Source organism: Crinia signifera, chromosome 1, assembly GCF_055691185.1.
Source record: "Crinia signifera chromosome 1, ASM5569118v1, whole genome shotgun sequence".
In the NCBI taxonomy this organism is placed as follows: domain Eukaryota; kingdom Metazoa; phylum Chordata; class Amphibia; order Anura; family Myobatrachidae; genus Crinia; species Crinia signifera.
In genome coordinates, this window is record NC_139217.1 from 420,445,895 (window position 1) to 420,462,826 (window position 16,932).

The window sequence follows — 16,932 nt, forward strand, 5'->3', positions numbered from 1 at the left end:
GGTGCTGTCAAGTACAGCACCGATCACCTCCGATGTGCAGCACCCCCCTCCCACCCGCCGGGCACTCACCGCAGCAGCAGCAGCAGCGTCCCCGGCTCCCCCGTCAGCTCAGCGCAGCAGCGCTGCCCTCCTCCCTCCTCCCTCCTCCCCCCTCCCCCCCGCAGCAGCAGCAGAAGCAGCATCAAGCTGCCCAGTAAAAAAAAATATATGTAGTGAATAAATATATATATATATATATATATATATATATATATATATATATATATATACACACACATATATATATATATATATATATATGTGTGTGTGTATATATATGTGTATATATATATACACACACATATATATATATATATATATATATATATGTGTGTGTGTATATATATATATATATATATATATATATATATGTGTATATATATATATATATATATATATATATATATATATATATATATATATATATATATATATATATATATATATACATACATACATACACACACACATATATATATATATATATATATAGAAAGATATTCCCGACATATGACGTATATATACGTCATGGTCGGGAGGTACTTCCCGACCGAAGACGTATATATACGTCATGGTTTTAAACTGTCACCGCGTCTATAGACGCGGTGACAGTTTGGAGATGTCTGCTGTCCCTGACAGCAGACATCCCCCCTCGCGGCGATCGCTGCAATTGGCTGTTCAAATGTGAACAGCCAATTGCAGCGTTTTCTGTGTTACCGGCGGCTAAGCCGCTCGGTAACACAGTGATCGGTGGTGATCGGTGCTGTTAAGTACAGCACCGATCACCACCGATCGCCAGCCCCCCCATCCCACCCGGCAGCCCCCCCTCCCTCCCACCCTCCCGGCTGCCGCAGCGCCAGCACCCCTCCCAACCCCCCACCAGCCGCAGCGCCAGCCCCCCTCCCAAAGCTGGTGACCAAAATGGGGTCACATGTGGGGGGGTTCCACTGTATTGGTGCTTCGGGGGTCTTGCTAATGCGACATAGCACCCACCTTTCATTCCACCTCCAAAAATCACTCCTTCCCTTCTGAGTCCTGCCATGCACCCAAATGGTATTTTTGGGTCACATATGAGGCATTGCCGTACTCGGGAGAAATTGGGGCACAGATTTTGGGGTGCTTTGTCTCCTTCATTCCTTGCGAAAATGAAAAATTTTGAGCCAGAACTGCATTTTTGTGTAAAAAATTACATTTTTTTACACAAAAATGCAGATCTGGCTCAAAATTTTTCATTTTCACAAGGAATGAAGGAGACAAAGCACCCCAAAATCTGTGCCCCAATTTCTCCCGAGTACGGCAATGCCTCACATGTGCCCAAAAAATACCAGTTGGGTGCATGGCAGGACTCAGAAGGGAAGGAGTGATTTTTGGATTTTGCAGCACAGATTCTGGTTGAATGACCCCTGAAGCACCTATACAGTGGAACCCCCCCACAAGGGACCCCATTTTGCAAACTACACCCTTCAGGGAATTCATCAGGGGGTATAGTGTACATTTCAAACCCCCAGGGGTTTCACCAATTTTGATACAACTGGGCAGTGAAAATGAAAAATTACATTTTTTTACACAAAAATGCAGTTCTGGCTCCAAATTTTTCATTTTCATAAGGTACGAAGGAGAAAAAGCACCCCAAAATCTGTGCCCCAATTTCTCCCGAGTACGGCAATGCTTCATGTGTGACCAAAAAATGGCAGGACTCAGAAGGGAAGGAGTGATATTTGGATTTTGCAGCTCAGATTCTGGTGGAATTTTGGTGGGTGCTATGTCGCTTTAGCAAGACCCCCGAAGCACCAATACAGTGGAACCCCCCCACAAGTGACCCCATTTTGCAAACTACACCCCTCAGGGAATTCATCTAGGGGTATAGCGTACATTTAAAACCCCCAGGGGTTTCACCAATTGTGGTACAACTGGGCTGTGAAAATGAAAAATTACATTTTTTTACACAAAAATGCAGTTCTGGCTCAAAATTTTTCATTTTCACAAGGAATGAAGGAGACAAAGCACCCCAAAATCTGTGCCCCAATTTCTCCCGAGTACGGCAATGCCTCACATGTGACCAAAAAATACCATTTGGGTGCATGGCAGGACTCAGCAGGGAAGGAGCGATATTTGGATTTTGCAGCACAGATTCTGGTGGAATGAATGGTGGGTGCTATGTCGCATTAGCAAGACCCCCGAAGCACCAATACAGTGGAACCCCCCCACAAGTCACCCCATTTTGCAAACTACACCCCTCAGGGAATTTATCTAGGGGTATAGCGTACATTTCAAACCCCCAGGGGTTTCACCAATTTTGATACAACTGGGCTGTGCAAATGAAAAATTACATTTTTTACACAAAAATGCAGATCTGGCTGAAAATTTTTCATTTTCACAAGGAATGAAGGAGACAAAGCACCCCAAAATCTGTGCCCCAATTTCTCCCGAGTACGGCAATGCCTCACATGTGCCCAAAAAATACCAGTTGGGTGCATGGCAGGACTCAGAAGGGAAGGAGTGATTTTTGGATTTTGCAGCACAGATTCTGGTTGAATGACCCCTGAAGCACCTATACAGTGGAACCCCCCCACAAGTGACCCCATTTTGCAAACTACACCCTTCAGGGAATTCATCAGGGGGTATAGTGTACATTTCAAACCCCCAGGGGTTTCACCAATTTTGATACAACTGAGCTGTGAAAATGAAAAATTAATTTTTTTCATTTTCACAGCCCAGTTGTATCAAAATTGGTGAAACCCCTGGGGGTTTGAAATGTACACTATACCCCTTGATGAATTCCCTGAGGGGTGTAGTTTGCAAAATGGGGTCACTTGTGGGGGGGTTCCTAACTTTTAGCATCTTATGGTGCCTAGAAACCTACATGGTGCCTAAAAAAATAATCTCATAAAAAGGAGGCTCCAAAATCAAGTAGGTGCTCCTTCTATTATGAAGCCTGTGGTTTGGTCACCGTGCACACTAGGGCCACATATAGGATATTTATGAAAACCAAAGAATTGGGGGAATCAATTTTTAGTCACATTTCTCTAGTAAAATCTACTGTATTCGTTAGAAAAATGTATTAAAATTGAAACTCTGCAAAAAAAAAGAAATTTTGAAATTCCACCTACACTTTGTTTTAATTCCTGTGAAACACCTAAAGGGTTAACAAACTTCCAAAATGCTGTTTTGAATACTGTGAGGGGTGCAGTTTTTGAAATGGCATCATTTATGGGGGTGTCTCACATACAAGTCCCTCAAAGTCACATCAGAACTGAACTGGTCCCTAAAAAAATCAGTGTTTGAAATTTTCTTGAAAATTTGAGAATTTGCTATTCATATTGTAAGCCTCCTAGTGTCCCAAAAAATTAAAAGGAAGTTGAAATAATGATGTCAACATAAAGTAGACATATGGTCTATGTTAGTTATTCACTATTTTGAGTGGTAAGATTATTTGTCTCACAAGCAGAAAATTTAACATTTTGCAAATCGCAAAATTTTCCATTTTTTTCCGACATTTTGGTATTTTTCACAAAAAAACACAGACTGTATCGATGAAAATTTACCACTAACTTGAAGTACAATGTGTCACGAGAAAACAATCTCAAAATCACTGGGATAAGTAAAAGCAAAAAAAAGTTATCCCCACTTAAGTGAGACATGTCAGATTTGAAAAAAAGGGCTCTGTCAGGAACGCAAAAACTGGCTCTGTCAGGAAGGGGTTAATATTGTTTAAAAAATGATCGGAAGCTATATAATAGAGACACAGAGCACTAAAGGGGCGGACCTTATATAGGAGGCCGTGTCTAGGGGAGGTTTTTTGGCTGTTGTGTTTCCCTTTCCAGATATCTACCTAATTGGAGGAAAACCCATATGTGGCTGCCATGGTGGAGTAGAGGAAAGCGTACTAACAGGTAATAATCCGTACTTTTTTAAAACCACTCAAATATGAACTCCTTGCATTAATAGCATTTTTTGAGTGTGCAGCACATACTGTAAAATAAGTATTTGTTAGGTTTGTTTTTTTGTTGAATAAATATTTGTAATAAATCCGTGTACGTAGCTTCTGGAACAATGACAAGTCTTTCTATAATGTCGCCATAGAAAGCACACTTCCCAAACCAAGGCATTAAAAGATTTGTATTCTCTCCATCCTCTGCAGGTTGTAATGTTAACTTGGTCATTAGGAGATGATGAGATTGGAAAATGAGGCAGCAAATGTCTCATACAGTTTAATTTGACTTGTATGTTATTTAGTTTTATTTTCAGTAGCCCAGGCAATCAATATTCCCCATAGCGTGGTCAATATGCACCCCGTGCTTTAATCTATTCGGGGTCTTGCATATATTTTGTTAGCTCCCTTGCTTGTTTCCCTCAGTATCTGGCTTTTGCAACGCGCAGTCTAAATTCCATCTTGTTTTCTTGGTCTGTGAGATTGTTACAGCCGTGTTCCACATTCAGGTCCTTGTACTAAATCATTACTGCCGTGTGAAGCCAACTGTATCACATTTTCATTTAGTTATTTATCAAGCTATCCAGCAGCAGAGATGCAAATACATTTCCTCCATTCGCGCCGTTTAGTTGATCTTAATGTTTTTAGTCAGGCCGAATACTGTTTAACACGTACATTCTTGCTCCTGTCTTTCAGCTTTTATGTAAACACAACCTTTTTTATTATTAAGGTTTCAGTTGTTGCTGCTGTGCGTATTCAGAGCCTGTATTCCGATATAGGAAAATCAGGTATAATAGTCGCACAGCGCTGGTTATCGCGCGTGTATTACACTTCTGAAGGAACTGAGGTGTAAACCGACTGGCACCTGAGTCCCTCCTGACCCTGCTCATACGGGGTCGATATTGTGCCTTTAATTTAGCGCCTCGGGTTTTACTTTTTTAATGGACATTGTTCTTTTATTTAACGGTTTTAATGTCATTGACTTAAATGGGATTACTGTTAATTCATATCATGAATGAGAAACTAAAGCATTGTTCAAACTTATTGTTCAGCTAATTTATTACTGTAGCTAGCAGTACATAGCTAATTAATCGGTGTGCAGAAAGGTGGTTATCCAAACTATATGGCAGGGTAGGATATAAAAAAAGCCTGGTTCGTCTGAATACCCCTTATTTTTTTCGGATGTGCCAAATGCAGTGCAACAAATCTGTAATGGGGTATTCAGTTGTATGCGTTGTACTGGCGGGCACCGCAGCGAAGCCCAGCCGCGCACCTATGCGCCAGTTACTGTAGTGTTGACTGCGCAAGTTTTCAATTGTAAGGCAAAACTTGTGATGCGGACTGGCGCAAGCTCCTGTTCCGGATTGGCACATCACACCCATTGCATCGAATTATCTCTTTTAACTAATTATTTCAGTCTGCATACTGTGTGTGTGTGTGTGTGTATATATGTGTATATGCTCATCATTGGCCACACTAATCGTCACATGTGACATCTGTGTCCAATTGGCACAATCTCATCACTCCCGTGGCTCATATAAACACATTGAGCAGCTATAGCACGGCTATATCTGTATATTATACTAGTTGTTCTCACTCGCACATTGATAAAAAAAAGCCTGGGGGCTTTAAAATGTCAGCAAAACCCCTGCCTGCTGTCGCCTGTTTCTTTCTGAGTGCCGCCGCACCACAAGCTTCTATGTTATACTAGTTGCGATGGAACAACCTAAATGTAATGCTCACCCAATGGAGCTGGGAATGCTGGAATACCCGGCATAGGGGTGAGGAGTAGCATTCACCTTTTGTTACATATGAATGACTTCTAAATGGGAAAAGCTGGGGAACATGAGTATGACAAATGTCTATAAAACGCTGTGCCACATTTGTGATGTCTTGTGGGAACCTAGGATTTTATGTGGTTTGTAATATCCACCGTTCTAACATACTGTATGCTCTACTTTGCTACTCTTTTGGAATATCTGGGAGCATAGGTCACCCTTCCCTGTGTCCTAAGCTCCTAACCATAGGCAAAAATGAAATATGCGCACTTGCATATTTTGACCTTGCGTTAGAACAGTTATAACAAAAGCTAATACAGAGGCAACGCATTATGTAAAAATGATAAATGCATAGTGTTACCAGATCGGCCATGAGCATCCAGACCCGAAAGAAGTCGACACATGCGTCTTTGGGACAGCTTTATTACATGTGACCCAGCATTTTTTATATTGGGGGGAAGGTTACTTTAAACAAAACTGAAGGCTAAGTTAATTCATGTTTAAACGCCGTGTAAGCGTATTGGTGTGGTGCATTTCAATCAGGCAGCTATGACGTTTTTTAGTGTTCGATGAGATTTTTGGTTTAACTTTCCTTTCGATCTTGACCACACGTATTTGGCCACAGTCTCCTCAACAATTTCGACACCTACTTCAGAACTGATGCTGATTTTAGTTCTACCAGCTATACCCCTATTTATGCTGTATTTTATCAACACACCCTGTACGTTACCTTGTAATTTGTATTTTTGTTTGCTATGTACGGCGCTGCGGACACTTTGTGGCCCCTTATAAATAAACAAACTACTACTACATAGTCAAAATCTGCATACTCAAAATCTGCCAGCTGCCTCATCACACAGTGTTTATGTCCCTTTGGAATTTCCCAGTTACACAGTTGCTTACTAGTTCGTGAATACATTATGAAGAAATAGCAGCGTCTCACCCGCTCGCGCGTCCGTTGCTGAAAATGGGGCATGCGAGCGGCGTGACGTGTGCGCCCCATTCTGGCGCAGGGTGCTGCACTGTGGACGGCGCGATGAGAGCAGCACAATGGCGTAGCGTTACACCATGCCAAAGACTTAAGTTTGTGGAAGAGATGTCCGTGTTCATGGAATACAACTTCCATGAATAATGGAGACAGGATTGTCTGCTATATTGAGATTGATTGGTCTCTTGCTTGATGCAGTGTCTTGATAGAGTCTGAATGTGCAGTGACAGCTGTGCATGTTACAGGTACAATACAGGAGTCCTCTGTCTTTATCTTGGTGATTCTTACTTGAAAATGATTTTGATCTCACAGTGGTAAACTACAAATATTGTTTTCCCTTTCTATTATCATGCTCGCTTTCACATAGGTTGTAAGCATTACATATGTATAGTATTTATTAGGCTGTGTATTGTAAGGTTTTTGTTTGTTTATGTGCAAAAACCTTGTGAGAAGAGAACCAGGGGGTGGCAGCTAATGGCAGAGGTGCCTCTTAAGCTGTGTACACATGGTGCGATTGGGATACGGTCGGTTGGTCTACCTAAAGATGGTAAACAGTCAGTCATTAGGTCGACACCACTAGGATTGTGGTTGACTGGGGTCTAGGTCATCATGGGACAAGGTCGACACAAACATTAGGTCGACATGGTCTAGGTAGACATGGTGTTTTTCACTGTTTTTTGTGCCGGCATGCAGTATTTCTTTCCCTACCATCCAATAGGGTGTGGTGGGAGAATAAAATAGTGTGCCGAGCGTAGCGAGGCACCGTGCCCGAAGCCTGGCGAGTGCAGCGAGCCATGCGAGGGGACACGGTGCATTTAATCATGTGTCGACATTCGGGTCCTAAAACAGTGAAAACCCACATGTCGACCTTTTGACTGTCGACCTAGACCCCTGTCGACCTTGCAGTATGTCAACCTAGCGTTATTCACCTAATGATTGTCGACCATACAATCCATACCCGTGCGATTCTGGCTATCGATCTTGACTTTATAGTCAAAATCAAATAGAAAGTTAGCCGGAATCCCACAGTATTCAGCCATAGCCTATGCAGATGTGCACCCCCTTTGGTCAGCATCGTATAGAAAAATAGCCAAGATAGACTTGTCTGCAGAGTCTTGTCTGTAGAATGTATTTGGCCTAGGGACAAATTGCAAGATAGTCCAAATCTAAAGGGTGCGAATCATATTCTATTCAATCCCAATTCATCGAATTGCACATTCCATTTAGACTATATAGTACAGATCTGTACTATATAGTATTGCATGCACATTCTATTTTTCTACTAGATTTCAATGCCGCAGGGCCGTAGATCGGGATGGAATCTGTTCGATGTCAATTCATTTTTGTCTATATAAGCAAAATCGAATAGAATGTTAGGCAAAATTGAACCATGTGTATGGAGCTTAAAGTAAATCAGAATGCAGTAAAAATTGCATAATTAAAGTCAAAATTGGATAATCAAAATTGAATCAAATCTGAATGTGTACACACCTTTATTAGAGCAACCCACCTGTGCTCAGTCTGGATTTGTTCCGTTGTCATTATTTATATGTACAGTAAAGCAAAAAAAATTGTAGCGTTTTAGTATTGTTAGGTTTCACCTAGTAGAATTACAGCCAATCTATATTCTAATTGAAAGTAGCTGAAATTAATATACGAAGCATGGATGGCTTTTTAGGCTGATTTTATTTTATGTATTTATGTAGTGCACACACATTTGGCATCTCTTTACAGAGACTATTTCGTACATTCATATCAATCCCTGCCCTATTGGAGTACAGTGCATGTTCCCTATTGCATGTACACATTATTCATCAGATGTCGATTCTCTTACCAGTATGTTTGTGAATTGTGGGCGGCAGTTAGAATACCCAGAGGACACGCCTTCTAAGCCTGCCCCCAGACTACTGTGAGACTGGAAAGCTGTAAGGTTATTACACACGGTGCAATATGAACTACCAATATTGGTAGTTCATATTGCACCGTGTGTAATAACCTTACCGCTTTCCAGTCTCACATTCGTCTGGGGGCAGGCTTAGAAGGCGTGTCCTCTGGGTATTCTAACTGCCCCCCACAATTCACAAACATACTGGTGGGAGAATTCAAGGGAAATCGCATATTCTGAATCCACCATAGCATCGCACAGTGTGTGTTCACTTTTAAGCCCCATACACACTAGATGCCTAGGGACACCATCAATATAGTTAACTATATTGGCAGTGCCACTGGTCAAATGATATTGAGTGTACAAACTGAACGATATTGGTAAACTATATTGTTCGGTGATGTCAAAAGGACCTGCTGAACATATGGCTTGTTGGCTTTATAGCCAAAATCAACCTAAATTTATAGTAGACTTTGCTCTGAGCAGACCAGCTGAATGACCCCCACCCCGTGACACTGCTGCCATGGGGGAGGCAGCCGCAATCAGACAAGACTATTGGGAGGTATGATATGGTAATCATGTTTATAAGCATGTTTGCAAAATAGTTTTTTTTTTTTTACTTATTATCATTGCTGTGGAATAAGTATACAAATCTCTGAATGGTGGATTTGTCGATGTCAGCACAAGTAATGGGTTCTATTTTCTAAAACGCTTGCTAGACAATAGGAAGACATCAGTGAACACACTGCAGTGCCACTCACCTATTGAAACCTCATTAGTATAATGACTTCTTGATGTTACATCAATGTGCTTTCTTTCTAAAATATTGAGCAAATGAAATTGTTTATACTATGAGAGAGAAGGAGGGAAGCCACTCCATTACAGGTGTAGCAAACAAAAACGTTCATAATTGCACCAATAAATTTCAGGTCCCTGCTCTGTGAGGCTGAGATATGCAATGCCTGCCATTAATGTTCATGCTGTGCCAGTAATGTCATTAGCAATCTATTGTCGCATTTTGTCATTTGTCTCGAGCCCCTTCCATCTCGCATGGCCTTTCTATTATCTGTGGCGTGTTCTGCACTAAGCAAGTCGGCTCTGCGCCATGCGCGATCATGAGGCCACGCACCTGTACAAAATATGGCTATGAACTACTTAAATCCACTAAGGTAGACGGAGAAGACTTGTGCGCATATTTTATGATCATTTAATGCTAAATGTCCTGGTTATGTATATTTATCTTATATAGCGCACACATATTCCGTAGCGCTTTACAGAGTATAGTTGAACATTCACATCAGTCCCTGCCCCAGTGGAGCTTACAATCTATATTCCCTACCACATGTACACGCGCACACATTCACTCTTGGGTACATTTTGTTGGGAGCCAATTAAATTACCGGTACCAGTATATTTTTAGATTGTGGGAGAAAACCAGAGCAACCGAAGGAAACCCACGCAAGCACAGGGAGAATATACAAACTCCCTTAGGGAGTTAGGGCCATGGTGGGCATAGAACCCATGACCTCAGTGCTGTGAGGCAGTAATGCTAACCATTAGGTTATGAGCCTTCCCCGAAAACTTAGAAGACGGTTATTGATGGAGCTGTTGGGGGCTGCCACTAGTACTATGCATATAGGCATGCCGCTGTGTAGTTTCCAGCAGTCTCCTTTTACGTTTTTTTGTGCTGGTGTCTATTATTGTTTGCTGTTTTTTCCTGGCAGTATCATGGTCTTTGTAGGGACTGGCTACAGAGTGCTCTAAATCGTTCCTCTATGTTATAGTTTATAGTATGCATTGTGAATTTCATGTATATAACAAGTGTTCAGTGACTAGATACTGTATTTAATAAATCATTGAAATATAAGCCTATTACATAGATACGTGTATGGGCAGATTAAAACCCTTAGCCCATGTGTGAGGGTTTCTCTGGTTCCCAGGTATTTAGAAGGCGCATGTATGTATATAAGAGGAGGGGCTTTGTCTGTAAGGAGGGACTTGTGCTCTCACTATCCTTGTAAGAAATGTTTCAGTATAGACTGTAATATCTGCAAGCATCTATGGTAAATCTTCCATACGTGTTAATGGCTTTGTTTTATTTATAACTTGTTGGTACACTTTCAGCCTCATTGCCTTGTAATTGCTACATAAAACCCTATGTGTAGTTGACCTGTGGCTCTCCAGTTGTTGGCAAACTACAAGCTCCGAGATGCTGTGCAAGTTAATAGAACACTGATCCATATGGCTTTTCCTCTATGCAGCATAAATCCACATGTACTTGAGAAAAGCCCAGAGGGATCAGGGATTTCTATCTCGATCCGTGTGCGCTCTCTGAGGAATGCAAAGCACCCGTGTAAAATACCAGTGACACCATGCCTACCTTCGCACACAGGGTGTTATACGGAATGTAATCTGCATGTTCTACAGACTCCACAGCTAGCCTTATGTGAAATCAGGCTCAATGACCACCGTAGTGTTTAACGTGTCCTTTTAAACCATATTCGTGGTGCATATATTTGCCATTCTCAAGGATTTGCTTTAATTTAGCAACTGTTTATTAAATAGTTAAACTGTATCTCCTCGCGCACCGTGATGTTCTCTGCGGCAGCGCGGCCAGGAAATGTCGGTCTGTCCTAGCCATAAAGCGTGTTTGTGGTGACTCTTCGGAGAGGATGACCATTTCTATTAAAACATTTACTCTCTATGGCAGGCATTCCCAACCACGGTCCTCAAGGCACACCAACAGTGCCGGTTTTAGCGATATCCAGGCTTCAGCACAGATGGTTTAATCAGAATCATTAAGGTACTAATTAAGTCACCTGTGCTAAAGCCTGGATATCACTAAAACCTGCACTGTTGGTGTGCCTTGAGGACCCTGGTTGGGAATGCTTGATCTATGGCTGGGGTAGCCAACCCTAGTCCTCGAGAGCTACCAACAGTGCATGTTTTGCAGGTCTCCTCACAGAATCACAAGTGAGCTAATTAGCTCCATCTGTGGATCTTTTAAAATGTGTCAGTGATTAATGAGTGCAGCTGTGCAGCAGCTAGGTTGTCTGGAAAATGTGAACTGTTTGTAGCTCTCGAGGGCTAGGGTTGGCTACCACTGATCTATGGAGTAGCTGTATGAAGCAGTGAAAAGGAGTGAAGGAGTTGCCCATGGCAACCCATCGGCTGCTATCAATTATTATTATAGAATGCACTTGATAAATGTTAATCCAAAGCTGATTGGCTACTGTGGCACATTCCTTTGCTGGCTCGCTTCTCCACTGTTTTCACTGCTTCATACATCTCCCAGTGGGCCAGATGTACTATGCTTGAAAAGTGGTACAGCAGAGAGTGATAAAGTACCAACCAGCTCTTATTTGTCATTTTTTCAAAAACAACCTGTGACATGACAGTTTGGCTGGTATATTATCACTCTCCACTTTATCACTTTTCACTTTTTAAGGTTTAGTACATCTGGCCCAGAGTCTACTAAAATCTTTTTTTTCTTTAATCTGCTGTTCTCTAAAATGCACAATATCATTACATTACATGTCAGAGATACATTTTAGTATGATTCTTGCTTTACAGTCCTTCATATAGCCATGTCTTCACTGAATACCTGTGTATATGCTGCCTAAATCTAGTTAGGACTGTTCTGCGATGCTGTTCCTGGATGATACTGTAGATATGTCTTACTAACCGCAGCATTTTGCTTTCTTCCAGAGTGCTGCTGCTGCGCCCAGTCCTGTTTTAGGAAATATGCCCACAGGGGATGGGATGCCAGTGGGCCCAGTTCCTCCTGGATTCTTTCAGGTATGCACAGACTAAACATCAACACAAGGACGTAGACAGCAAATGCTGCTGATAGCATACTCTTCCTCAGCTTGTGGTACTCTGCAGTAGTGTGTTATATGATAGACTGTACAGACTTTCCTTATTGCAACTGCTTTTAGAAATCTCACATAATACTCAGCCAAGTTTACAGGCCAACTCAGGAGAATTTAATGAGGAGAATCGTCAGTAATGCTGTAATAATTAAGGATAGGTCAGAGCTTTTTTGATCAGTTTAAGAATGGATGGCGAATATTAGTGTCAGGCCGTAGCCTTGGTTAGCTTATACATTTTGTAGTTACTTTAACATGAACTTGAATGATCAGCGTTATTACCTCATTGGTGTAACAAATAACCTTTCACCCAGTGATTCTAGCAGTGTATTGCATTTGGCCAATGGTAGAGATTACCATCAATTTATGTTATGGAATGCTGGTGCTGGAATACTGACATAGCTGGAGATGACGACGACGAAATCCAGGCTGCTAGCATCCCCACTGCAAGTGTGTCGGAATGGGTTATGGTTAGGCTAAAGAGAGGAGGGTTATTTGTAAGCACTAGGCTGGGGTGGTTTAGGATGTGTGTGTGTGAGGGGGGGGGGGGGGTTTGGTTAGGGTCAGGCACTAAGAAGGGTCATGATAGGGTTAGGGTGTGGAGTAGAAAGGTCAGGATTAGGCACTAATGGGGAGAGTAAGATTTGGGCTGCGGGAGGGAGGATTACTTACAAGACTTCTGCCAGGATTCTCTCAATCGGGATGCCAATGTCTGTCTTCCGGTATCCCATCTGCTGGTCACCTGTATGTATGCTTAATATTCCAGCATCCTTCGGAGGTGGAGGATGACTTCTTATGGTGATATTGATTGGTTGGTTGTCAGATTGATACATAAACCTGCAACTGTTGCAGACAGAAGCTGCTGTATTATCTAATGGACTCCCATATAATGGGGGCTTTGCAATTTTGTTATAAGGATTTTATAGCTTTAAATAAACTTTAATGTTTTGGTTGTACAGGATTAGTTGTGTAGCGATGCAATTAATAGACTGTTTTAAAGAACTTTTAAAGGATGCACACACGAATACAGGGTTGGCCAAACCGGTTCTCAATATATCTACTAACAGTCCATGTTCTCCAGACCACGTAAATGGTGCACAGGTGCAGTCATTACTCATGCCCCATACTCACTATGTGAGCTATATCGGCAGTGTTTCCCCCCAAACTCCCGGTGCACACACTGAATGATATCTGTAAATAATATCAGTTCAGTGATCTCATCAGAACCCACTGAACATACAGGTCGTTGGTTATGTAGCCCAAACTGTCCCTGACTTGTCACTTTATTATCAGTGTGTACACCGCTTGACCCCCTATGTTATGTCCCCCATATACACTGTGCTTCTAATAGCTCAGTGTGTACGTTCTTCTATGTAACGGCAGCAGTTTAAATATTAAACTGTGCATAAGATGCAACCTCCAGATCCAACAGTTTTAAGATATTTTTTGGCTAATGCTTTTGTATTTACACCTATAGAGATGTCAGGCAGTTGGCCAATATCGGGTACTCATGCTGATAGGCAGTTGTGTAGGTGTGTAATATATAGGCAATATTCCTTCTCTGTAACCATTGACTTCCTTGATTATTATACAGAATACAGAAGAAATTGGTATTCACCACAGTGCGCAAAACAAACTGCTAGGATAGGTACACTCTGGGGTGTTTCCCCAATACCCCAAAATTAAAAACAAATATGGACAAAGTGGGTGAGTGAACCCTTCAACCAGCGCTTGTATAATAAAGGAGGTTTTACTTTCCTTCTATTGTCAATCAAAGATGATTCCTCCTCATGTGCAAGGTATTTCACAACATCAGAATCGATGGTACCATGTGAAAACAAGGTTAAAAGTACATCGCGTAAAACTGTATTTTAATGTGTGAACATAAAACCAATCATAATACATCAATAAAATCCATACAATAGTATTTATTTGTATGCTCAATACTATTGTATGGATTTTATTGATGTATTATGATTGGTTTTATGTTTATGTTCACACATTAAAATACAGTTTTATGCGATTTACCTTTTAACCTTGTTTTTACATGGTACCATTGATTCTGATGTTGTGAAATACCTTGCACATGAGGAGGAATCTTTGATTGACAATAGAAGGAAAGTAAAACCTCCTTTATTATACAAGCGCTGGTTGAAGGGTTCACTCACCCACTTTGTCCATTCCTTGATTATTACACATGCAGGTTTTCAAAGATGGTGGGTGTAAAAGTGACAAATGCTACTTGATCAGACTTTAACATCAACAGTTACTTACTTGAAACTGCCATATTTTTGTGAAATGCTATGGGGGACATCTCTAGTCACGGAGTACTGTAGATCTATAAATATGCCTGGTTAGCAGCGTTAGAAACGTTTCCTCTCCTTTACCTGTTCACGTGTCATGGTTTGTATTGTTGTTCAAAATATATAAAATGGCTCTACGGCCATCTATCCAATACGTGGAAAGTAGTCGGTAACTTAATATATTGTTAAGTGGTCATAATATGTGCTGTAGCAGTTCCGTAACCATTGAGGTCCATACGAGCTCTCCATAAGTCCTGGCCTACGCTGCAACCCCTGTCCTACAGTAGTCCGAGTTCTGCAGTGCTGTACAATGGAATAAAATACAAATGATATTCTGCTTTCCCAGGGATTATACGCCATCATTCTAATTGTGGTGAAGCCAAAGAGAATTATTATACCAGGAGGTTAGCACCTTTTACAGGCCTTAGGGGAAAGTGTACCTTTTATAAAATGTATTCCAATGTCTCCTAAATTATTATCATTAATACTCAGGCCAGAATCTAACTAGTGCTTAATTATTTAGGTGTCACTGTTAACTACTGCGCTTAACATGACATGAGCCTCAGTTATTACAGTTTTATGAGCCAATTCAAAGAATAGTGCAATTAACTTATCTTCTCTTGCAGACATGATTGACAGATCCTTATTTAATGACCGCTATTTCCGAACATGCAGTGCTTATAAACTAGAATGCATAGAGGAGACACCGAGCCAATGTTATGATAGGGCCTGGAAATACTGAGCACCCCAGTCACCCTTACGTTACAAATCTGGCCTGCCGCGGTTATTTTCCCAGCTCGTATTTTGGACCTTATTCTGGTCAATTCACTCACCTGCGTATTCGCACAGGGCAGAGATGGTGCGCGACTGCGCATGCGGATAAACCGTTATGCACATGTGCAGCCGCTTGATGCAAGCATCCACGGCAACTGATTATTAGCCGGCCGCTCGGACGCAGCACTGGGGGCCTGGGGCGGCAATGATTGGTTGCTCCCATGGGAACACCCAGCGTTTCCATGGGAATTCGGCGATGGTGCAGGGGGGGGGGGGGGGCAGCTGACTTCAGCAGATGTCAGCTGCCTGCTCGCTTTCCACACAGGGTGCCCACAGACCTAAGTTAGTACAGAGATGTCTTAAGTTTGCGAGAGCTGTAGAAATCATCCGATTGGTGGGCAACGGTCAAATGATTTCCTCCCTGAATGGAAGCTGGGAATGGAAGTTTATGCGAAACAGCCATTTGCATGCCTGCGAGGAGGGGCGAGCGGCCGTGCGGGTGGCATTTGGTGGACTCGCAAAGCTGCGAAATTCGCAGCCTTGCGAGTCCACCAGAATAAGGTCCTTTGTCTGTAACACTTTTAACATAAGACCTGTTTTTTATTGTGCTTATTACTTACACTTTACTGAAAAGTTCTGTTACTGCTATCAAGTTTGATTTTGTGTAATTTAAAAGGCAGTAAAAGCTTAAAAAAAAACAGAAATGGTAAACCATTTTGAGCCACCATATAATACCCCAACCAAGTACGTTCCCCAGATACACCATGATCAGGTGCCATGAAACTGATGCTGGTAATTTAGCGTATCTTGAGCAAAGAACGTTTGAGAAGCACTGTTTCACCAGAGATAAATCTATTTTATAAGGAGAACTTTAAACATAGCTGCCTACACTCCTGCATTCTGCAGTAGATTCCCTGTAATAGCAGCAATCTCCCTCTCTCCTTCATAAGTCTAGCAATCTCCCTCTTTTCACCTAGCCCACATTACACTGTTACATTTTTTGGGGGGAAAAGGAATGAGAGATACATTTACATTAAATCATCAGCACCATGTTACAGCACTTTACCAAGTATAGTATATCTTACTAACTGCTCTGGGGCTCATCTACATTTGGATAGAAGTAATTTTAAAAGATTCCTCTGCTCTCAGATGTGGCAGTACACACCCACGCTTCTAGGTGCCACATTCACAATCTCTTTTCACAATCTCTCCATATATGGAACTAGACACACCCTTTGGGAGGAGCATGACACGCCCTCTCATTGGGTCGCTTTGCTAAATTCTATTACCAACAATAATCTCCCGGAAACTATGACTTTAAAGAAGTTAAATATTCTAACTGAAGTTTAGGAACTGTTGGATACC

General features: G+C 41.7%; 1 protein-coding gene across 3 annotated transcripts in view; it reads left to right on the top strand.

Moving 5' to 3' along the window:
- The window catches only part of SSBP2 (single stranded DNA binding protein 2), a 189,873-nt gene that overhangs the window by 147,027 nt on the left and 25,914 nt on the right, over positions 1 to 16,932 (top strand). For all 3 annotated transcript variants that reach the window (XM_083151850.1, XM_083151852.1, XM_083151851.1), the window contains exon 5: positions 12,330 to 12,419. In XM_083151850.1, coding sequence (XP_083007976.1) covers positions 12,330 to 12,419 — 90 coding nt within the window. The remainder of the gene's footprint in view (positions 1 to 12,329; positions 12,420 to 16,932) is intronic.